General features: G+C 35.2%; 3 protein-coding genes across 3 annotated transcripts; all 3 read right to left on the reverse strand.

Annotated features, from left to right (window-relative positions):
• Positions 1 to 516: 516 nt before the first annotated feature.
• LOC120778041 (pyrimidodiazepine synthase-like) lies at positions 517 to 2,349 on the reverse strand. The gene is made up of 4 exons (XM_040109716.1): positions 2,322 to 2,349; positions 1,212 to 1,798; positions 1,013 to 1,134; positions 517 to 770 (listed from the first exon to the last, which is right to left on the reverse strand). The coding sequence occupies exons 1-4, from the start codon at positions 2,347 to 2,349 to the stop codon at positions 740 to 742; spliced, it is 768 nt and encodes a 255-aa protein (XP_039965650.1). The 3' UTR covers positions 517 to 739.
• Positions 2,350 to 5,159: 2,810 nt separating this feature from the next.
• On the reverse strand, positions 5,160 to 6,705 carry LOC120778104 (pyrimidodiazepine synthase-like). Its single transcript, XM_040109806.1, has 4 exons — positions 6,534 to 6,705; positions 5,714 to 6,300; positions 5,519 to 5,640; positions 5,160 to 5,403 (listed from the first exon to the last, which is right to left on the reverse strand). Exons 1-4 carry the CDS (start codon positions 6,559 to 6,561, stop codon positions 5,370 to 5,372), a joined length of 771 nt encoding a protein of 256 aa, XP_039965740.1. The 5' UTR covers positions 6,562 to 6,705; the 3' UTR covers positions 5,160 to 5,369.
• A 1,906-nt stretch (positions 6,706 to 8,611) lies between these two features.
• Positions 8,612 to 11,031, reverse strand: LOC120778105 (pyrimidodiazepine synthase-like). Its single transcript, XM_040109807.1, has 3 exons — positions 10,931 to 11,031; positions 8,854 to 9,440; positions 8,612 to 8,790 (listed from the first exon to the last, which is right to left on the reverse strand). The coding sequence occupies exons 1-3, from the start codon at positions 10,956 to 10,958 to the stop codon at positions 8,665 to 8,667; spliced, it is 741 nt and encodes a 246-aa protein (XP_039965741.1). The 5' UTR covers positions 10,959 to 11,031; the 3' UTR covers positions 8,612 to 8,664.
• Positions 11,032 to 25,486: the final 14,455 nt, after the last annotated feature.

A 25,486-nucleotide genomic window follows, 5' to 3' on the forward strand; every position in this document is an offset into this window, starting at 1 on the left:
GTGCACGGATTTTTCTCTTTAAGACGCTGCTCACTTGTCGGAACCGCCGATATCGGACTGTTAACAAACAAAGCTATCAACCATAGTCGAGTCCTTGTATGGAATACATTTTTTGACAAGATATATTCACGAAATTTCGTACGGAACGGTAAGCTGTACATTCTCCGAGGAAATTGTTTAGATCGCACAACCACAGCATATAGCTTCCGTACAAACTGACCGATAAAAATCAAGAAAAAAAAAACTTTTAATACACATTTATGTTTTAAGTAATGGACCTGTGACGGATATTATAGTTTCGATGCAGCCCTTCTTTCTTGTTTATGTCTGCAGAATCACGCAAATATATGGTTGATTATTTTACACGAAGGGTGCTTTGAAGAAAATTGGACGTTTACAAATAGACGAAACAATTATTTTATAATACTAAACACATAACAAACCACTTTAGATATCACCAAACAATTTTTTTTTTAAATTTTTTACAAAACATATCACTAAAAAAATGTTGACAAATTTGTTACAAAACAAATGCGCTGTATTTGAGTTCATCAAATGGATATGCTGATATGTACAAAAATATATGCGATGTATAAGAATGACTGTAAGTAATTTACAAGGATATGTAAGTAGCGTGATATTTCCCGTTATTTTGATATTGATAAACGGCATACAATGAAATCGACAGAAGTTATTCTTTCCACTATGACCAGAAACAATTAAAATGAGATTTTTATCCTCAACAAGTTCTTTGCCGTTTAGCATCGTTCCTGAAAATGAGATTGAAGACAAAAGAATCAGTTTTTGGAAGTCTACTTTCTTAGTCACATTCGACACTTATACATAGATTTTTAGTATGTAATACAAGAAAATTATATTATCAATTATAACTTTGTGTTGGAATGACGTGTTTGCAAAGAGGTTAGTTAAATCCAATGATATTATATTAATAAGTCTATATTTCGCACTTGGCTTCGTCGAAAATCGGTTGTATACATTGAAAATGCCTTACACGAGCATATCATAATCGTGAACATTGGTCCGGCGCGCTTTCATAAACTTGGCATGAGTTTCACCATCCAAATAGAATACCTTTACCGCAGGATCATTGATCATCAAATCTTTCCATGCTATCTATAATGTACAAAAATTTTGGTTGAACACACTCAAATGCAAAAAAAAAATTTAATAACTTTACAAAATGTACTTACCAACTTGCCGAAACGTTCCTTATCCATTTCGTATTTGTCGGGTAGCAAATATTTCAACATGGCTGAACGCTCGCACCATGGCCAAATCATATAGTCCAACATGCCAGGTTTATCACCACCAAAGTAAGGTGTACCACGCGAGTTCAACTCCTTTTCGAAAATATCTAAACCTGTTGAAATTTCAGTAAGCGCACCGGGTGCTGCCTCAGCACCACCTACGAACACTTTGTACATTGCACTAGTCACTGCGTTGAATCTCTCGATAAGTATCTTATCTTGTGCTTTCTTTAGTGGATCTTTGGGGAAGAGTGGTACTTCGGGATACTTCTCGTCCAGATATTCAGCAATTATTAGTGACTCAATTAAGGATGGATTGCCTTCCTCTTTGGGTAATTGTAATGCCGGCACTTTACCCAGTGGGCTAACTTCGGTAAGCCATTCTGGTTTTTCCGTAAGATTAATATAAATTGTGTGATGGGGAATATTTTTGGCGTCAAGTACTAAATGAGCACGATGAGCATATGGACAAAAGCGCATAGAATACAAGCGATGAACACCATCGTCAGGTAGTTCTGGTTTTTGGGAACCTAAGCAATGAATAAAATTTTTTATATTGCAGAAGTTTGCTACAAATTATAATACATATGTATAAATGTATGCATATACATACATAAGTATGTATGTTTGGAAGTACTTAATACTTGTATGAGTGTAGCATACGACAAATAAATTAAAAAGGTTCACACATTCTACATATATCTCTATTTATAGTGTATATTAATACTAATTGGAAATTGATAACGCCGCTAATCATTTACGTGCAGTCTCTAGTATGCGTATCTCCATTTTTTTATTTGTATTAAACGTGACTAGGCAAAATTTGGATATCCCTTTATCAAAACCTTCACTTGATCGACGGGGGCATTATGACAATGCAAAATTTATAACAATGTTTGCTATTAAGAACTTTCTGGTGAACAACTAACTTTTTAGTCACAAAAGCAAGGACACTTTAGAAAAGATATCTGTAGGATGCGAGTTACTTTTATATTTAATTGATTTCACAATAACACTATAATTGTAGTATTTGTCACTAAAATATTTACTAACCTTTAGCTAAATGTTTGCCGCCACTCATTGTGTATTTTATTATTGTAAATGCTTTAAAATTTGTAGTAAAATTTTTATTTGGAATAAGAATTATTCACCGTTTGTTAAGTCACCAACTGAGCAAAATTAACTAATTCACGCGCTTATATACACATATAAATAACGACCGGTTTGACAAATGCTTATGTGCGTTCATTCGCTATATTTAAATTTATTTGTGCTTTCTTATCTATTTCTATTAGGGTTGCTCTGTAACAAATTTGTTTTATTTGCTGTTTGACAATTATGGAAAGCTTTTATGCCAATACAACTCTGTGTTGCCGATTTGATTAATTTGTACTCAAATGGGTACATTTTTCTTGAGGATCTCTTGTTGGATATACGATTTCAGTCAGTACAGCTCAAATATTAAGATATGTTTTTTATAAACTTCTTTTATGTGTTCTGAACTATTTTTAATAAGAGTTCCTCAGACCACCACTTGCCATTGAGATGACAGACGAGCTGCTACAGTTGCTCATAATTATGGTGGGGCTTTGTCGTTCTTGATGCAGAATGGCATAACATCTATTTGTTCCGCTAGCCCCTTCCACCAACGATCGTTTGACAAACAGGAGTGATTGATTTCGTGCATGTTTTATATTTGATCAAATAATTAATTAAATTTCGTATTTTTAACTCAAGAGATATCATCTACTGGCCTTCAAAAAATGTTATATTGAATAAAGGGATACATTGTTGAAACTGATCACTTTTCCGGAAGTAACTTATGTTGTTATGAATATAAAACAACTTACTATATCCTTGAATCCGATAAACACTCGCACTGCATTACTCACTTCCAAATGTTTATATCATAGAACGTTGAATTATTTAATATTTTAGACGTTCTCTGCTCATATGGTACTAACCTTTAGCTACTGCAACTGATTAACTAACATTAACTCAAGAACAATTTTATTTAAACAACGGCCAGTTCACTTCATGCACTTCAAACATATGTTTGAATTCATCATTTGCGAAAGCTTCCTTTTTCTCTCCACTTCCGTAAGTTTGACACTTAAAACTCTTTCTTATATTGACATTTATTTGGTTTGCGAAAATATTGTGATTTTGAACTAAATTTAAAACTTACTGAATGCACTAGAGGCTTTACAAATTCTAATTTCAGTAGAAATTTAGTTAGCAAACATGTACTTGTATTGTTATTATGAAAGTATAAAATATTTGAATTCGTATTAAAAGGAAGTTGGCAAAATGTTTGCCAAAACAAAACCTTAGGATTGCGGTGTAACGAATGAGCAAGTCAAAGGAATTGAAAATACATAGACCTACATACATACATATATATGTATGTACATTCGGCATAAAAGCAACTAATATTATATTAATTGGAAATCGATAACAGTGCTTATAATATTTACATACTTTAGTCTCCAATTTTGTGCATTAAACATGACTAGGTAAAATTGGAAAATCATGACAGTGCGAATTTTTTCTTAACACTGTTTCTAATTCAGAATTTTTTCCCAGCATCATACTAACATTTTAGTAAGAAAAGCAAGGACACGTTGGAACAAAAGATATCCTTTGGCTGTCAGTTACTTACATTTGCGATTTGTTTCACAATAACGCTCCAATTGTAACGGGTTTTTCAATGGGGACACTACAAAAGTAGACTGACATGGACAGCAAACGACGTCATATTTTTTCCCGCTCTTTTGGCATTTCTCTTCAGTAAGGTTTGCCATTTCATTATGGAAATTTATACGATCCAACAATGAGTCAAAATAGAATTTTGCTACCGTTTGCCAATCTAAGTAAATATACATTTGTACATACATAAATTATTATGTTTATACGAGTATAAATAAAATAAATTAACAACGAATAAAAAGAACAAATCATCAACTTTCAAATGATAATGCACACCAAAATTCCAACATCAAGTTCAAATTTTCAATTAAACTAAGTGAAGGTACAGTCATTAGAAGGTAATTACTATAATACATGATTAGGTGGAAAAAAATCATAACTAGATACAATTATAACACAATTATTTACTTAAATTAGTAATTATAATGCTCATTTTTTAGATATTTGGTAAAGCTTCTAATACAAACAGACATATATAAACACATACACATCTACATGTGTAACGGGTTTTCTAATAGGGATGTGTTGATTTGAAAGTGTTGTTTCGGTCATTTTAATATGAGATGATTTGTAATTTTTTTCATTGTATTCAGCAATGTTAACAATTTCAAGAGTAACGTTTACAGATTATTCAATTTGATTATCAAAATAATAATAAATAATTAAGAAAATCATCATCCCCGATGAGGCCCATTTTCCTCTGAGTGGTAACTTATCAGAACTGTCCATTCTGATGCGAAAAAAATCAAAAAAATTTTCATGAATAACCACTACATTCTCCTAAATTGACAGATTGGTGTGGTTTTACTTCTTTCGAAATGAAGCTGGTGACATCGTTACTGTAAATGGAAAGCGGTATAGATCAATGAAAACCAACTTTTTATGACCACAATTGCAAGAAGTTGATCTTGACAACATCTGGTTCCAACAAGACGGGACTATGTGCGACACGCAACAACCGAATTAATACGAGAAAAGTTTGCAGATTCGATTATTTCAAGAAATTGTGGCATTGAATGGCCTTCAAGAAGTTGCACGCTAACACCATTAGATTAATTAATAAACCATCGAATTCTTTCTTGCAAAACAAGTCATAGAGGCCGTTTGATGCTATATATAGAACTTAATTGCTGTAATATTTGAAGCATGAAGTTTTATTCAGAGCTTTTTTAAATATGTTATAACAATTTTAATTATTTTTAATTACATTCAACACATTTATGTATATATCCTCACCTAAAATGTAAAATAAATTGAGTATTTTATTGAATACCATTCACTTCTTCAAATTACACACATATAAATACATAAGTCTAACATTTTAGGGTTCTGCTACCAGATATAACCCAGTTTTAGCCAATACTTAAATTTTGTTTCAACTCATGTTCCATTTTATATCGTGTTTCGTTCATTCCCCTGTAAATTTCTAAAAATGTTGTTACGTTATTTTCTATTTTAGGTGACGATATGTAGTTACATATATTTTTTTATATGTATACCATGCAACTATATGTATAACAAACACATTTCTAGAATCTTACACAAGCATATCATAATCGTGTACATTGGTCCGGCGCGCTTTCATAAACTTGGCATGAGTTTCGCCATCCAAATAATGACCTTTCACTGCTGGATCGTTTATCATCAAATCGCGCCATGCAACCTTTGAAGAGTTAAAATATACATATGTATTTAATAAAAATTCGTTGCCTTGTAAATATATAAATTTAGCTTACCAATTTGCTGAAGCGTTCTTTATTCAATTCAAATTTTTCCGCCAGCAAGTATTTCAACATTTCCGCACGCTCGAACCATGGCCAAATCATATAGTCCAACATGCCAGGTTTTTCGCCACCAAAGTAAGGTGTACCACGTGAGCTCAACTCTTTCTCGAAAATATCTAAACCTTTAGAGATCTCTGTTAGCGCATCGGGTGCCGCTTCAGTACCACCTAGAAACACTTTGTACAAACCACCAACCACCGAGCTGAATCTCTCAATAAGTATCTTGTCCTGTGCTTTCTTTAGTGGGTCTTTGGGGAAGAGTGGTACTTCGGGATATTTCTCATCAAGATATTCGGCCACTATTAGTGACTCAATTAAGGCTGGATTGCCTTCCTCTTTGGGTAGTTGCAGTGCCGGTACTTTACCCAGTGGACTGAATTCCGTAAGCCATTCTGGTTTCTCGGTAAGATTAATAAATATAGCGTGATATGGTATGTTTTTGGCGTTAAGCACTAAGTGAGCCCGATGAGCGTATGGACAAAATCGCATGGAAAATAAACGAAGAACGCCATCGTCAGGTAATGCGGGTTTTGGTGAGCCTAAGTGGTAATATTAAAAGTTATTAGTCATATTCACAATTTCTATATTGAGTATTACAAAAATTATGTGTTGCTTTAATAATATTTAACTAAAACAAAAAGTTGTTATGCGTACACAAATGTGAAAAAATAGTAAACAAGTAATCAAAACACTAAGGATGTACATACATACAAAAATTGGAAATACCAGCCACCTATTCATTCCAAAGATTCCAAAGAAGCAAAATACTAACCTTTAGCTAAATGTCTGCCACCACTCATTGTATATATTATCGCTTTAAAAGTTGTTCGAGAAATGATTAATTTTGGAAAGCCCTCTTCAATTGTTTAATATGCAACTGAGTAATATTGACTCAACAACAAGTTTATATAAACAACGACCGGTTCTTGCTGTAGCTTGTGTGCATTCATTCGCTATGTTTGACGTTCATTTCAAACATATGTTTTAATTCGTCATTTGCGAAAGCTTCCTTTTTATAGTCACTTCCGTAAGTTTGACGCTTAAAGCTCTTTCCTGTAGTGACGTTTATTTGGTTGGCGGAAAGAAGTGGCTTAGCGTAAAAATTTAATATTGTGATTTTAAACTAAATTTAAAACTTACTGAATGCACTAGAGGCTTTACAAATTCTTATTTTTATGGAAATTTAATTAATAAACAGTGATATTATGAAAGTATAAAATATTTGCATTTGAATTCGTTTTAAAAGGCAGCTAACAAAGCGTTTGTATCGCGGTTTTTACGAATGAGGAAGTCAAGGAAGTTGTGAAATTAACGCTGAATACTGCTCACAAGATTGCTCAAGACAAGAAAACTGAGGTACATTTGTTTTTTCTACGTAAAATGTATATTTTATCTCAAAACTAGCGCTCTACAAAATGAAAGTTTCCGATGTGGCTGCTAGAGTATTAGTAGTTGTCTTCGGTTCGTCATGTCTCTGCTCGCTATCCTGACGTACAATAACAAAATTTTCTAGTTGAATTCGTACAAGAAAGTACGTGAATACTTATTGAAGCTCTATAAACGATAAATCCAGTGCTACCAGGTTTGTTTTACACATTTTAGACCAGTTTTTCCATTGCGAATGGCTCAACTGACAAGTTATTGTTACAAATTAAAATAATACAGGGCTTGTCCGGAAAGTAAGGGAACTGAGTCGATTTAAAAAAATTTATCGATTCAATCGTTATAATTCTTTAATAACTTTCAAAATAGGCTCCTTCCGCGTCGATGTAGTGCTGCCAGAACGATTTCCAAGTATAGAAGGAGTTATGGAAGGAAGGATGAGAGCCAAGATGCATGCTGCCAGGATCCCCTTTCATCGGCCTTTTCAGGCAAGGAAAGAAAAAAGTCCGGGGGCCGCATCTGGGCTTTCTACGTACACTAAACAAAATATGTCACACTGTTTGGTTTGAAACCATTTTAGCAATTTTGAAGTACATAAATTTTAATTCGGTCCTTTTCATTTTTACTCAGAGTCATTATTATGATATTCAAAGTCTTGAGTTTGAACTGAATCCGAATTGGTTGTGTTCATAAAGGGTGATCCATTACAATGTTCCCTACTTTTTTAAAGACAAACCACAGAAACTTCAAATTTAATGGAAATGTTTATTATGAATCGAAAGAATATTCTTTGGCATTTCTTTTTTGCAGATTATCTCTCTCAAATGTTGGCCACGGCTACGTCTCAGATGTTCCGTCCGTTGAGTCCAATTTTCGATAACTCGTTCAAGCATTTCGACTGGTAACTGGCGCATGACACGAGTGATGGTTTGCTCCAAGGCCTGAATCAAAGCGGGATTGTCCTCATCGACTTTAGACTGTACATATCCCCACAGCAAAAAGTCTAACGGTATTATATCACATGATTTTGATGGTCAATCGACCAGACCAAAACGTGCAAGTATCTGCTCACCAAAGTCTTCTCTCAGTAAATCCATTGATTGATGTAATGTGTGGGAAGTAGCGCCGTCTTGTTGAAACCAAAAGTCGCCGAGATCACGAGCTTAAATTTTAGGAATCAAATGGTCGGTTGTCATGACGCCATAACGGTCGCCATTGACATTGTTCGGATCAAAGCACTATTTAATACTTTTGTTGGTGAAATGGCATAAGAGACAGAGAGAGAGAGAAGAGGACTACATGGGATATAGATCAATGTAGTAACTAAGACCTTAAATTAAGCTCTAATAGATTAGCTATAACTAACAAGATAATGATCATACCATTTTCCGAGGGAAAGAAGCTTCGGAAACCCGAAATATACCTTTAATGTATTGTTTGCCACCCTGTACAATGTACTATATATAGTTACTAGCTTACAAAAAATAAATTTATTGATAATATCTTTGACTTGATGAAGCCTACACAAGCATATCAAAATCGTGAACATTTTCCCGGCGCGCTTTCACAAATTTGGCATAAATTTCACCATCCAAATAATGACCTTTCACTGCTGAATCGTTTACCATCAAATCACGCCATGCAACCTATAACGAGTTAAAATACATTTAATCAAAATTCGATGCCTTGAAAATATAAATTTAGCTTACCAATTTGCTGAAGCGTTCTTTGTCCAATTCATATTTCTCCGGCAGCAAGTATTTCAACATTGCCGTACGCTCGAACCATGGCCAAATCATATAGTCCAACATACCGGGTTTGTCGCCACCAAAATAAGGTGTACCACGTGAGCTTAACTCCTTCTCGAAAATATCTAAACCTTTAGAGATTTCAGTTAGCGAATCGGATGCTCCTTCGATATCAGCGTGAAACACTTTGAACGTTGCACTAGTCACCGCGTTGAATCTCTCGATAAGTATCTTATCTTGTGCTTTCTTGAGTGGGTCTTTGGGGAAAAGTGGTACTTCGGGATACTTCTCATCAAGATATTCAGCAATTATTAGTGACTCGATTAAGGATGGATTGCCTTCCTCTTTGGGTAACTGTAATGCCGGTACTTTTCCCAGTGGACTGAATTCCGTAAGCCATTCTGGTTTCTCAGTAAGATTGATAAATATAGTGTGATATGGTATGTTTTTGGCGTTCAGCACTAAGTGAGCACGATGAGCATATGGACAAAATCGCATGGAAAACAAGCGAAGAACGCCATCGTCGGATAATGCAGGTTTGGGTGAGCCTAAGTGGTAATAATAAAAGCAATTAATAATATTCACAATTTCAATAATCAGTAAAAAGATAAAGTTATGTCTTGTTATACTCTAAACAGGCGGTGAAGAGGGTGTATTAAATTTGCCACTTCAATTTCTTCCCAAGAAGCAGCTGATTTGACAGCACACTCAACCGTTCCTCCGACAGTCGGGTCTACGAAACCGGAACGGACCCGGATTTTTATCCGGCCAAGGACTGTCAACTCGGCAGAATTTCTGCCGTTACAACAACAACAACAGCAGCAAACCCAAAGATCAAAATAAAGTTCTTGTATGAAAAACTTTTTTCTCCTTCGATGTGTATTATTATGCAAAGCTCTCTCAAAATCTGCGAAGAAATGTTCAGATTGAAGCACTATCGCATATTTGTAGCTGATAAAAAACAACTGTCCGATCAAAGTCAAGTGATAGATTATATGAAAACTTTGGTATAGCTTCGTTGCAACCGAAATTTACATTTTGCTTTTGGTTTTTATTAAATTACCTAAAATTATATGTTGTGATGCTCATATGTACTACATATACAAATGAAAATATTTGCATACTTAAATCCAAACATTCTAAATACCACCAAGCAAAAATTAGAACTACCAGTCACTAACAAAATTTCAATTTTAAGATAAGAGTTTACGTGATGGCTTTTTGCTTCTTCACTTCTGATATCTGCGAATTTGATCAAATTTGTTATGAACACGTACTGCGTTGTACTTGAGTTATATTTTGCCAATTTTTGATTAAATTTCGGATTTTTCAATCAAGCGACACCTACCGTGACCTTCAAATATTGCAGCCTACATTCCAACAACTGTTTACTTTTCCAGATATAAAACATATGTATGTGTATATATGGATTAGCAACTTGCTTAAACCACTCACTAACTCGCATCTAATTATACCAGATAACGTTGCATTAGACCGTGTTAACACAAGAACTTTTTTGCCGTTAATTATCGGAAAATTCTCTTGCTGTAGTTAATTGTGTTTACACGAGCGACATATGTCCGCCGGACATTTTTTTGTCTTCCCTTGCGTACCAAATTCTCAAATTGTTGTATACTTCATGTAAGCGATGCTTAAAAATATTTCTGATTAGCTGATTTTTTATACTTAAATTTAATTTTTTCCAAAATATTTCTATACGCATTATATAAAACACAATTCAAATTTAGAAATATATCAAATATATTCTTTTGTAATCAAGCAAAGCAAAAAGAAAGACTACTTCCAATTAGGTTACTCCTCGGATTTGCTTCAAAATGTACTCAGATATTCTCCAGACCATTAAAAAGACTTCATGTGTCTTATTTTTTTTGCAAAAGTTAATAAAATTGGAAAAAAATATATTTTCCATAAAAAACTAAGTTTTTTTAGACAATTGAATTTTTTAAATTTACAATATGTTGATTTTTTTATTTCTTAAAAAAAATTCTTTGAATTTTCTCAAAATATTTAGACTAACCTTTAGCTAAATGTCTGCCACCACTCATTATATATTTTATTAAGTTATAACTTGTCTGGGAAATGATTATTAATTTTTAGAAAGTCCGCGTTATTGTTAAGTCTGCAACTGACCAATACTAACTAAACCTTTTAAACGTAAATTTTGTACTATGTAATTTTGGAAACGCTTCTCTCTCTAGCTTATGTGCGTTCATTTGCTATGCTTTGCGTTCATTTCGATTATCTTATTTGTTATTAGGCTTACACGAACATATACTATACATATTTATTTTAGTTCGTCATTAGCGAAAGCTTCCTTTTCTAATCACTTTCATAAGAAGTGATGCTTAAAGCTCTTTTGTTCAGTGACATTTTTTTGGTTGATGGAAAGAAGTGACTCGGTAGATATTATTAGAAAAATATTGAATTTTGTTGTAAATTTGAACCTAAATAATACACAAAAAGCTTAGCAAATACATCTTTAGTTGGCAAACAAGATTCGATGGTTCGAAAGTATAAAATATATGCATTTGAATTCATATTTCAAGGAAGTTAATAACGTGAATAACAAAATTTTAAAAGTTCACGGTGTCGCAAAGCTTTTGGATCGAGTTTTTACGAATGAGGAAATAAAGGAAGAGATAGAAAAACACAGGGTACCAAAACCACTGTACCAAAAGTGCAAAATGAAAAATATTATTTGTTTTTTACAAAAATTATTATTTGATATAAAGCTAAAATAATAAATCATCTACTTATTTTTAGTTAAATATTGTGTGTGATATATCGCTGAGACACTCATTGCATTCGGCTCTAACACACAGAAAAGTGACCAATTAAATTTAGTGTAAACTTCGGTATCTATAATATAAAGTTGTGGAACTGAACCTGCACACCGTTGACATTATCGTTGAATGCAAAAATAATGAGGTATGTCTGTCTTATATACAAAGATTTTATAATTACTCTTGAAATAAGCGATCCAACAATGAAAATTTGTGAAGTGTTTCACCCGGTTTTAGAAGCTTATAATACAGCACGCGCTTCGGATTCCACCAAATACAGAGCATTACCTTGGTGTCATGGATATTCGGCTTTGCCGTTGATTTGGCTGATTGATCAGCTTTCATATAAGGTTTTCTCATCGGTAAAAATCAGATGGAAAGTGACTTCTTACTTCAGTCTCTTGACTTCAATTCATATGACAACCAGTATTGTTGTTTTTGTTTTTGTCCGGAAAGTAATAGGTCTGAGTCCATTTAAAAAAAATTTATTGAACCAATCGTTACAATTCCAAGCATTGAAGGCGTCACGGAAGGCATTCTCCGGAATATTCTTAAGAGCCGAGGTTAATTTTGCTTGGATCAACTCTGTGGTCTCAAAATGTTTGCCTTTCATCGGCGTTTTCAGACAAGGAAACAAAAAAAAAAACAAAAAAACAAAGTCCGGGGCGCCACATCTAGGCTGTAGGGCGGCTGCGGAAGCGTTGGTTAGGCAGCTGTTCACAAGAAAGGCGGTGTGAGCGTGGGCATTGTCGTGGTAGAACTTCCAATCGCCTGCGATGTCTTGTTGGACCCGATTGACCCTTCGTTTGAGTCTCTTGAGGACTTCCACGTAAAACGTGGCGTTGACGGTTTGTCCAGGAGAAACAAATTCATGGTGGACGATGCCTTTGATGTCAAAAATGGATTTGCTCATTCATCAGCGACCTCTTCCCGGCCGTCTAAAAAGGCATGGTGCCACCGAAACACTCCACTTCTTACTAAAGCAATATCTGGGTAAGCCTGCTTGATCATATCGAACGTCTCTGTCGCAGATTTACCGAGTTTTGCACAGATTTTAATCACGTACCTCTGCTCTAACGAACGCTACATTTTCGGCTTGCACCACTCACAAAAACACGTCGCGTGAAAAGTTTTGTCCTGACTATTCAGGTGCTCGGAAACAACTGACCAGCCGTTCGTTCCTTAGCAAGGAAAGCCTTCTGCCGAATTCAGTCCATGCGCGCACGCTCCAAAGTACAGTCGCGGCGGAAGAAAATTAGTCCTATTACTTTCAGGACAAACCCCGTATAACCATATTTACAATAATCAATTTGAAAAAAATGCATAAATCGCAGTTTGAAGTCGTCATTAGTATAAAATTCGGAAAATTGGATTTTATGCACAAAAACAACACAAAAAGTGAAAATAATTGAAAATTTAAATTTTTCAAACATGTTTTGTTATTGATTTATTTCTTATGTCATTGTCAGCACTACAAAACTCATATGTTAGATTTGAGCACGTGACTACATGCACACCCAAATTGTGACTCATTAATTATCTCGCATTGCTTTCACTTCGAGGCAATAATCGCGGTTTGATTGATTTATTTTACCTTTATGTGTATTTATGTATATTATATGGTACGTTAAACTTATTTGACACACGAAAAAACTTTGGTTGTAAGGTGAGTGCACGTTGGCGTATGAGTAATCTTTAATATCGGTGTAAATCAAGTGTGCCCGACAGCCAATTTGAACTGCATGCTTAATTAGTAGTTTAAATATTCCTAGCAGCAAAAAGTGTTCAAATCGCATCTTTTTAATTTACACATGGTTTCAACGTTTTCAAAGTGTTCGTGTGGGCCAGTCAAAATCCGTGATCATCGGAAATTCCATCGAAACTGTGCGTGAATTCATCAAAAATCAGCCGAAATCATCATTGAAATTCATGGAAATGGAATTGAACATCTCCAAAACATCGATTTATCGCATTTTGACCAAACATTTGTGCTTACGAAAGGTGTGTGCACGGTTTGTTCCGCACAAATTGACTGACGACCAAAAATTGTTCAGAATCCAACATTCGAATCCTTGTGACCGATTATTTGACCAAAAACCACATTTTAACCATTAACCACTCCCCGTATTCACATGCTATGGCACCGTGCGACTTCTTCCTTTTCGGATAAATGAATTTGCCCATGAAAGGAAAGCGTTATGCAGACGTGGAGCCCATTCAAAAGGCTTGTACCGGCATACTGGCGGCCATACCGGCCAACAAGCTAAAACACTCGTTCGACATGCTTTTGAACCGTGCAAAAAGCAGAAGGAGACAATTTTGATATTAATTTTGCCGAAAAAACCAAGTGCTGTTTAATTTGGAACACATCTTGTATATGTAAACGATAAGCATGACGAGCTGAGTCGATTTAGCCATGTTAATATGTTTCTCTGTCTGTGTATTCGCGAACTGAACTGGTCCCTCAATTAAATTACGCCGGCGAAGAACTGATAAGCATTAGCTTTTTTGTAGAACATTGTTGAATGAAAATGAAATATGGTGCCCGAAGACTACAACTTAAGAGTGCTCTGCCCAATCCACAAAAAGGGAGACCCCACAATCTGCGCCAACTACGGTGGGATAAGCCTCCTCAACATCGCATTTAGGGTTCTATCGAGCGTACTTTGTGAAAGTTTAAAGCTCACCGTCAATAAACTGACCGAACCTTATCAATGTGGCTTTAGACCTGGAAAATCAACAACAGACCAGATATTCCAGCATGCTCCAAATCTTGGAAAAGACCCGTAAAAAGAGAATCGAAGAATTTAAGCTGCTTTTGATAGCACGAAAAGGAGATGCCTTTATGGTGCTATGTCTGAATTTGGTATTCCCGCAAAACTAATGCGGCAAATCCAAAAACTCCGTCAGGATCGGGGAGGACCTCTCCGAACCGTTCGATACCAAACGAGGTTTCAGACAAGGCAATTCCCTATCGTGTGACTTATTCAATCTACTCCTGGTGAAAATAATTCGACTTGCAGAACTTAATGGAGCAGGTACAATCTTTTATAAGAGTGTACAGCTGCTGGCTTACGCCGATGATATTGATATCATTGACCTCAACAACCGCGCCGTTAGTTCTGCTTTCTCCAGACTGGATAAGGAAGCGAAGCAAATTGGTCTGGTAGTGAACGAGGTCAAGACGAAATATCTTCTGTCATCTAACAAACAGTCGTTGTTTATAATTTCATCTATCTTTGAAGCAGTATTAACAGACACAACAATGTCATCCCCGAAATCCAACACAGAATAACTCTTGTCAACAGATGCTACTTCGGACTTAGTAGGCAATTAAGAAGTAAAGGTCTATCTCGACGAACAAAAACCAAACTCAACAAAGACCAAACTGAACAAAGAACTCATTATCCCCGTCTAGCTATATGCTGCAGAGGTATGTACGATGCAAACATCCTATGAGTCGGCGTTACGAGTTTTCGAGAGAAAGATTCTGCTGAAGATTTATGGTCCTTTACACATTGACCACGGCGAATATCACGTTCGATGGAATGATGAGCTGTATGAGATGTACGACGACATTGACATAGTTCAGCGGACTCATTTATAGGAATCGCGGACATCGGCTCACTAGCCCATGCTATCATATAAACTTAACGATCAAAATGATGTCCATATATGGAAAACTTTTTATTTGTCGAGATATTTTCACTAAATTTTTCACGGATTATTATAGAAAGCAGCGCTACAATTCTCGAAAATCTCTTTTAAGCTCGGACCATTATAGCATGTAGCTGTTATACAAACTGATTGATCATAATCAAGCTCTTGTATGAAATCTTTTGTATTTGTGAAGGCTATTTATAGCTTCGAGGCAATTGAAGTTGACGTTTTTTCTTGTTTCACAATAAGAACAGTCTTAAACTATTTATTTATTTATTTTTAACACTGAACAATACAAAATCATTCACACTTTAAGTATACAAGCACATAAACATGTCGACAGCCGCACTGATATTGACGATCAAGTAGTGTCCAACAGCTCAGCAGTGCTGAGAGATTACGCCAACGCAGCAACGCCGACGATGAAATGTCACCGGACGCTTTCTAGCATTTCAGAAAGAATAAGAACGGGATCTAGTGCAAAAAAAAAAAACAACGGTGTCTGCAAAAGGAAGAAAAACATTGTAAAGTGTACTTATGGATTTAAATAGTAATGCGCTTTTGAAACAACAGCAAAAGAATTAAGAATATCGGAAATGAATAAGAATTAAGCAGACAAAGTGTGGTGGAGTGGTTGGCTCCGTCGCGGTGCGTGTGTGGGCGCGCCATTACTAAGCAAATCAGGGCGCCGCGTCTTAAGCGTGTTGGATTTTGAACGCAGCTTTGAGCTCGAACGTGTTTTTGTCGTGGAAAAATATACAAAATTAATAGTTGAATTAAATATGAATGCCTACGCGCCGATACGGACAATCGTGGCTACTTATAAGCAAACAGATGGTGTTAATAGTGTGGTTATATACGTGTATTTTTTGTTGTATTTATAGCAGATTATGAATTAAAAGTGATTATTGGAAAAAATGAAATAAAATTTCGCATAAGTTGCTATGACTCAGGGGTGGCAAAATAATACTTTGTGACTATTTGACATTCAATGGACATTGAGGTCTTAAAATGAGCATCAAGAGCCTTCTAAGTGGAGTTAAAGAAAAATTTATTTTTTTTTACCCTGAATGGGCTGTATAAAGTTTGCCGACCGATCTGCACATTTGTCGGAACCACCGATATCAGACCACTATAGCACATGGTATATAAACTGACCGATCAAACTCAATTTCTTGTATGGAAAACTATTTTATTTGGAAAGATATCTTCATAAAATTTCACACAGATTATTGTCCAAGATAAATTGTTCTGATCGAAACACTATAACAAATAGTTTCCGACCGCTCAAAATCAGTTCCTTGTACGGAAAACTTGTGTATTTGAGAAGATTTCTTGATAAAATTTGGCACGAATTATTTTCCTAGGCAGAGATCTAATATCCGAGGATCTTGTTTAAATCGGATCACTATAATATTGGGTAGTCGAAAAAGTCTTTTCGTATTTTGCCAATAGATGTCGTTGCAGTCGTATATCTCCAGTGCTTCCAATCATATTGTGTCATTGTATAGTGTGGAAAAGGTGAGATTTTAAGCTTAACCAAAACAAAATTAAATTCGGGGAAGTTAAAAAAAGCTACAGCTGTTCAGAAATGAAGAAATTCTGAAATTTTTGTAAAAAAAATCATCATCAAACGGTTTTGAACCATTGTCTGGCTACAAAAAGAAGCTCGAAGTTTGGGTACCACATGAATTGTATGTGAAAAATTTAATAGACCGAATTAACATCTGCGATTCTTTGCCGAGATGAAATGAATCGAATCATTTCTGAAGCGAATGGTAAAAGGAGACGGAAAGTGGATCAAATACGACAGTAATGTGCGAAAAAGATCATGGTCCCAGCTTGCTGAAGCGCAACAAATGGTCGCAAAGCCTGGATTGACGCCTCGAAAGGTTATGCTGGGCGTTTGGTGGGATTGGAAGGGAATCATCCACTATGAGCTGCTCCGGCCTGGTCGAACGATTGATTCTACATTTTACTGTCAACAACTGATGAGATTGAAGCGTGCAGTCGATAAAAAACGGTCACAACTGTTCAACAGAAAGGGCTTTGCCTGCCATCAGGACAATGCTAGACCACGCACATCTTTGATGACTAGGCAAAAGCTGGGAAGTTTTGATGCATCCACCTTATAGCCCTGACCTTGCACCATCGGACTACCATTTGTTTCGGTCAATGCAGAACTCCCTTAATTGAGTAAAGTTGGCTTCAAGAGAAGCCTGTGAAAATTACTTGTCGCAGTTTTTCGCCGAGAAACCAGAAAAGTTTTGCACTGATGGAATAATGTCTCTAGCGGAAAAATGGCAAAAAGTGGTCGACCAAATTGGTATTTGATTCATTAAAGTTCATTATAAATACAAAAAAATAAGTTGAATTTTGATTACCAATACGAAAAGACTTTTTCGACTACCCAATATATAGCTGCCCACAAGCTAATCTACTAAAATCAAGAAAAAATTGTTTATATTCTTATGTGCTATAGAAAATGCAGCTATTTTGGCGCAAAAGAAGTTAACGGTTTTTCTTGTTCCTAATCCATTTGACATTCAAGTGACACTGAGGACTTAAAATGAACAGCTCAAGCCTTTTTAGACGAATTAAAGGAAAAATTTACTTTTTTTTATTTTTTATTTTATTATTTTTTTTTTAACATTACAATTTAATTTTTTATTAGTGTCTTACAATGCCGCTCACTGCTGCACTAAATGTTGTTGAATTTTATTTAATTTTTAATTTTTTGTGTTTGAGAATGAGTTTTATGGCGATTTCTTGCGATTTATTGTGCATTCAATTCAATTCAATCAATTTTATTGTATTTGTGATTATTCTGACCAGTTTATTATCGCTCAATTGTGTTGTGGTCTTTGTTTTATGGGGTTACGCGCCTCATCTATGTTGTTATTGTTGTAATTGATGTTGCTTTTTGTGTTTTTTTTTGGGTGGAGTTCAAGGTTATGGGTTGAGCACTCTTTTCTACCAAAATGTTGGATTAATTTATGAATTCGTGATTTTTTCCAACGGACAATTTTCTGATTCAACTGAAGTTTACGTGAGTTTTTGTATAACACCCACACATACATACATATGTACACTGGCATAGTGAGTCGCCTAATTAGCATGCAAGCGGCGTTTGTTTGTTTGTTCTCACTTTTACTCGACCAATTTGATTGACTGCACGAAATTCATGATTGCATGGAAAATCTGTAGGCAAAAAGCAGTAAACAAAATAACAACAAAAACGTTATTACAATTTATTCGTCACTTGAACTCTTTTTTCGCCTCAAAGAAGCTGCCTCGCATACATACTCATATATGTATATGTATATATGTATATTTATATAAGCACTTATGTAGCGACACATATGCCTATGTATGTATATGCCGAACGTAGGCGAATGACCTCTTTAGAAAACCACATGCATATTTATATGTGTTGATATTGACTATAAAGAACATATAATACTTATATATGATTGACTACCCCTGCAGGAAAATCTAGTAGTAACAAATAATTCGACAATAGGGATTTTATAAGTATCGCTTACTTCTTTGCTGCTCTTTTTTGTAGGTAAAAGCTTTTTTGTTGCTGCTGTAGCTGCAGAAAATATTTCCCGAATAGATTGGAGGAATGGCAGTCTGCTCCGGTCACGTACATAGATCCGACTGTCATGGGAATGATTGCCCAAGGGTTTTCATAGTTCGCTCCAAGGATGATTTGCCATTCTTATTTGAAAGCCTGAGATTGGCAAGGACCTCTGGAACATACATACATTTTATAAAACACTCACTTATAAATTGTTTTGACTTTGAAGCCATTGATTAATTTCAACTCTCTAGTATCCATATGGACATGACATTTTTCCCAGTTTATGTTAATTAGGCAAATGATAACCATAACCCCGCCATTGAAATATCATCCATGTTTCTTAATAACTTGATTCTAAAGAAATCCGTTGTCCTTAGAATTGATTTTGATAACAATAAAAAAAAAAAATTAATATTCATGTAATAGTCTTGCGGTTTCGCAGTTTTGTATTGGGACGCTTCTGGAACTGGGCATTTTCATTAAATTTAGGGAAATAACAAAAATAAATTCGGACGGTGATTCGATTTTTGTTGTTGTATACGATAATTTTTCTGCTCTAGAGACCAAAAAGTAGTTGAAACAGTAGAGTTTTATCGGTTATCTTGCAGCAAAGAAGCTGAGAATAGTTCAATCGGCTCGAAAGTACAGGATAAACGAGTCATCAGGAATGTGACCTAACACAGCTTCTGTATATAGGGGCCACGGAAGGGCTTGACAACGGCTTTACCGTCCGCTGAACTTACGCATTTATAATGCCAACAGATCTCGGGGACTTGAATGGTTTGAATGATTTTACATGTGAAGTAGCGTTCGTCCAGAAAGACCTTCGTTCTCCTGAAATCCTCCGCGGGATTTGCTGAATTGGTTCCTTAGAAAGTGAGTGTCTAGCACTAGTTTCCAACTCGAGATCCAATCATCATGCTTATTTCTAAGATAACGTTTTTCACGAGAAAACACCTAAACTTTGAGCATTCGTGACACTCTTCTACGCTTTCACAAAATATCTTCTTGCAACTCTCTGAGCCCTCTTTATTTCCGGCTTGTGTATAGCAAGTCTTGTCTTAAACAGCGCCTAGTCGCTACCGCCACTTTTGTGGGCTTCATTGAACAGTCTTTTACCTGAAGATCCGGTTTCCGATAGTTCCGATGTTCACCCATAGGTGACTTTCTATGTTTTAAGAGAATATAAGGTTTATAAGGTATAAGAGTGGTTCTACATGCAGCTCTGAAGACCTTGACATACTCATCAATCGCGATGGATGTGAGTTCTGAGTCGCAATATTAGGAGACCGGAAGAGGTGAGCGAAGATCTCAATCCGTGTTTATAAAGTTCCTAAAAGGTTTACTAGCTGTACGCACTCCGTCCAAACTAAAGCTAATGAACAGTGGCGTCGCGAGGGGGGGTGTGGGGGGTGTAACCCCCCATCAATGAACGAGTCGGCATTTTCGGCCGTTTTAATATCATAACTAAAAAATTGAAATTTCATTTCGGCAATTCCAGTAAGAGTTGCCAAGTAGCCGGAAATTTGTTGTCAAAACTTATTGAATATTTTTAAGATTTTCATCAAAATATATTATTGCACATTAATTTTTACGTGATATCCATTGCGAATTCACTAGCTGGCATTTATGAAAATTCTAACTTCAGTAAAATGCAATAATTAGCTCTATAATTGCGGAAGCAAGCTTAAAAAGACACCTTTTCGTAATTTCCACGAGGATTATTAAAACACTACAATGTTCGAATAACAGTGATTGAATATATTATAAATTAACGCATTGCTAGCGAGTTCAGTTGCATTTGCTGAAAAGTGTCAAATCAACTTTTGAAAACACCACAGAACACGCCGTGCCCCGAAGAAATATGACGATAATCCAGAAACTGCTTGTAATTTTGATTTCCAGACATTTTATAGAAAAGAATTCAAAATTGTCCTCGAAAATTTCACAAATTGGATTCAAGATAATTTGCAAGAAACTATGTCAACCTTCAAACCCATTCAAGAGATATTCAGGATTCCAGCTAACAGAAGTAATATTACAATAGAATCTATACAATTTGTTGTGCAATTGGAACCTAAGTTCTTCAGTGAAGATCTAGATTGTATTTTTGCTGAAACACAAATTCTTTTTGATTCATGTAAAGAGTGTAAATCTTTCGATGACATTTCTATAGTAGCGTACAAATTGAGAAAGGTCATTCCTTCTGCGTACAAAATTGTTCATTACATAATGACTGCTCCTGTCTCGTCAGCTTCATGTGAACGTTCTTTTAGTAAATTGAAATTTGTTTTCAACGATTTGCGTACAACAATGGGGGATGAACGTTTGAATTCTTTGATGCTGCTTTCTTCTTCAAAGGATAAAGTAGACGAAATCGATGCGATGTTGTTGAAAAATGGTCAATGTTGAAACATCGCAGAGTGAAAATATAACTCAGAAATTAATATTTTTTGCAAATCAATTTCTTAAGAAAATCTTGTTTTTTCCCGCGTAACACGTCGCTGAACAATATATGTATTTTATATTAAGAGAAACATATTAAATGATGATTATACTAATATGTATAATACTTATTTGAGAATAAAATAATGAATTATGTTATTATGTTGTCAAACTTCTCCGTAATGCCTTATCAGAAATGAAGATATCCTTATTTTATATATATTTATAAACATATACATTAAATCGGCAAATTCTTGAAATGAGTCGGCATTTCAAAGGGATTCACCCCCTTATGATCTGGATCCTCGCGACGCCCCCTGCTAATGAATATATGATAAGAGAAGGAGGTGTTGGTAAAAACCGTTCAGTTAGAGATAAAGCCTCTTTTTAGGATAGGGTGAGGTCATAGGCTTCCTGCATTAAATTACCTAAGTCACAATACTAATTAATTTTGTATTCCTGAGCATAGACTTTGCAATAAATGTTCACTCATGTTGCTTAACGAACCAAAAAAAAACAAATCGCTTCACCGGTTCCAAATCTCTCAACAACAAAAAAATTGTCATAGGAGATATGCCACGTTAAGTTCTTCCATTTTCTGTTTATACCCTGAGCATTATCTCCTGTTCCCAAAAGCCGGTTTGTCTGCCTGTCTGTCTGTTCATCCGTCTGCCTGTATATGTGTGTACTAGCCGCTCAGTTTTGGAATTGTCTTTCTATGATCTTATTCGTTATTTAGGTGGATGAAGAATTAGATAAATCAGAGATTATCTAAGATACGTCCGACTTTGTGCTATTTCCGTCTACTTGTACATCAATTCTTTTTAAGCTGCTTTTTGCTTTAAATTTCACTTCTTTTCATGGCGACCTAAATATACTCTGTGTAATTTCCTGCAGCGGATACTTACAACGCGGAATTAGAAAAAAGTCACTGTGAGTCAATCCGAATAAGGCTGAATGATGATTGATGAAGGATGATTGATACGAAAGACTGAAAATATTAGCTAAATATGGCCATAGACCATATAAGAACATAGTCTATTGCTAAGATAGTGATTTCTAAACACTATTTCTTAGATTATTTTCGATGTTAAGCTCAGTTAACTGAAGTCAATGGACTAGTGAGTGGTGCACTGCCAAATTTTACGAAGAAGAAGGTTCTCCAAAAACCTTTGCAACTTTTTCAATTTTTTTTTTCGAATCAAATTTCAGCTGTTCGATGACATGGAGTTTGGAAAACTTCGTATGCATTTTATAAATTATATGAATACGACTTAACAACAATTCGTTTCGCCTTTAGAAAAATATGCAAAGTCAAGGTCGCTCAGCATGACGCCCATCAATTAATTAGCAAATCAGCAGCTGACTAATTTAAGTGTCAAAGCAATGGGCAATTAAATACTTTTCAAACTCCAAACTTAAACAAATTAGTTTTATGCAAATTTTTACAGTTATTATTAACAGAGCATTTCTCAGTTGAAGGTTTAACTGCAGCAACTGTATGGACCTTATGGATGTATTGTTGCCGCTGGGAAGACAGTTGAAATCCAGAAGCTGAATTCTTTAGATTTCAATACAAAATGGAGCTTTGTTCTGCAGATTTTAATTTAATTTGGTGAGTTTTTTTATGCAAAACTGTTTAGGGGCATAGAGAAAGTTCGATGACTTTCTAGGAAATGAGCACGCCAAGTTGTTGCAGATGCCTTGCCTTTTCGGCAATAACTAATTTTAGTTGGAGACACACGATTTAGCTGGCAGCGAGGCAGAAAAGGCAGAAAGAAGTGATGCTATCGGGGTCTTTACTTATTTTCGTTTTATAAACTGATGTCATTGATAACTAAGGTCTTGTTGTTGTTTTTTTTTTGTTTTTCGTTTGTTTATGTGCCAATTCTCATTTGGTCATCGCCTCAATGCAATGTTTTATCTAATAAATTAAAGTGTGTATTCTTTAACGGCTTTCTTCTTTTGTTATTGTGTGCCTAATTCTTTATTTACTAAATAAAACTAATCGCCGCGAATAAAATAAAAACTTAAATGAGGTATTTAAATGTATTGCTTAATGAATAGTGCATGCCATAACGCATTTTGTTGTTGTTTTGCGCATTAAGAAAAATTATCCAAGCTATTACAGAAGCTTTTGTTGTTATTGTTTACTAATTTTAAAAAATATTCAATTTTGTTGTTATTGTTTTTTATTGTTGTAAATATTTTTAATTTGCTATTGTTGTTCTTATTGTTTGCATATTACAAAAATGTTAATTTATTTCAACAATTTCTGTTTATGGTATTTGTTATTGTGTTTTTAAAAATATATTAACATTATTTGTATTTATTTTATTTTTTCGCACAAAATTTTAAAGTATTTTTTTATTATTATTTTTGTCCGTTTGAATTCTGTTTGTCATGCGTGCAGTTCAGCGAACTTCTTCTTGGATGCCGCCATTTATAAATTTAGTCGCTACTCTCATTTTACTATTTAGTTTTAGTTTTGTTTTTATTTTTTCCACAAAAAATCTAAATTTTTTTCGTACATGAAGTTGTTTTCCTGTTTTCACATTTTCTCCAAATTTGTCTAAATCAATTTATTAGCGTAGGTCAAGTGAAATTGTGTCGCCGCGTGTAAGTGTTGAGCTTAAATGGTCTGAAGAGCGCTTGGCAAGTTGAATCTGTGTTCGAGATGAGCTCTAAAACACCTAAAAGGCGTTATATCTTCTGGTCATTGTACTATAAGAGTGTGGGCGTAGACTTCACTATGAACAAATATGTATATTTTCGGTGCATTAGGGTGTGATGTTTAGGTAGTGAAAATAATAGCATTGAAATGCATATATTGGAATCGACTTATGTACATATGTATTTTTGACTTTTTGGAAGTTATTATTTTTTAATCTTTAAGTTTAATCGAATGTGAAGATCGTGTCATCGAATTTCGGCTTAGTTTCGGTTTCAACCACTATACGCAGTTTATTTTGTATATGTACATATGTACATCTCTAGAAGAATTTACAAAGGCTTCGGCTACCTTCTGAAAAATATTTATTATTCGCAAAGAGTCCTCCAAATTCGTCAATTACACATGTCCACAAGAAAATCGTTGAGGGTTTCTTTTCACCAAACCTGGTATAACACATATTTTTGTGGTCGCTGAACATGAATCCGAAGTCCGTTTTGCCCCATCGCGTCATGATTTTTTTCTAACCTCAAAAAACATTTGTTTGAAATTTGCTTAAAACTTGTTATTCGAGGGTTTTCGGGTTTCCCTGATTACGAATTTGATATCACACTTTCTAAATTCTTCTTTATCTGCATAGACACCGCTTACGTGATTATAGTCGAATATACAACAGAGCGCCAGTCGTTCTTCCTTTTCGCTAGTTGGCGCCAATTGGAGATTTCAAGTGTAGCCAGGTCCATCTCCACCTGGTTTTTCCAACGAAGAGAAAGTCTTCCTTTTCCTCTGCTTCCCTCCGCTGGACAGCTCTTCGTTACATCGGCTGAAACGATTCTATTACATATGGCTTAAGCAGCTCACGACTTTCGGTCTTAGACCAAGTATCTTCTGGGTAGCCAAAAACACCCGTTTGAAGGCGAGCTAAAATGAGAAGGCAAAATATCCCTCCCCAGGGTTGTGCGCTGGGTTTGGGACCGGCTCCGTAAGAAAACACCCCCAATGAAAAGAACACAACAGCCTCGGGCGACTTTCTAAATTAATATCCAATATATGGTTAAGACGTCCATTATTTTGCAAGTATCAGCATTCAGCCATACCCAGGAAGAACGACGTGGACATAGCAGGCTTCTGTTCCCTTTGTGGCGTTTGATAAAAAGTTAGTTAGGTTAGGTTCAAAAATATTAAAAAAGAAATTGTATATTGTCTTGTCAGTGATACTAAACTCACACAAATTTTCAGGAAAGTATAAACCTATTTCTTTCGTGGACTTGTGTTATCAGTTGTCAACTTCCCGGTGATAATTGAAAAACTTAGTCTTCAAATTTCAACAAAGTTTGAAAATATTTCTAAGGAATTTACCAACGCCAAGCTGCAAACATAAGTATTAAGCACTTTTTGTGTAAATTTGAAGGCACAAATTCGAATATT

Source organism: Bactrocera tryoni, chromosome 5 (assembly GCF_016617805.1).
Source record: "Bactrocera tryoni isolate S06 chromosome 5, CSIRO_BtryS06_freeze2, whole genome shotgun sequence".
Lineage (NCBI taxonomy): Eukaryota > Metazoa > Arthropoda > Insecta > Diptera > Tephritidae > Bactrocera > Bactrocera tryoni.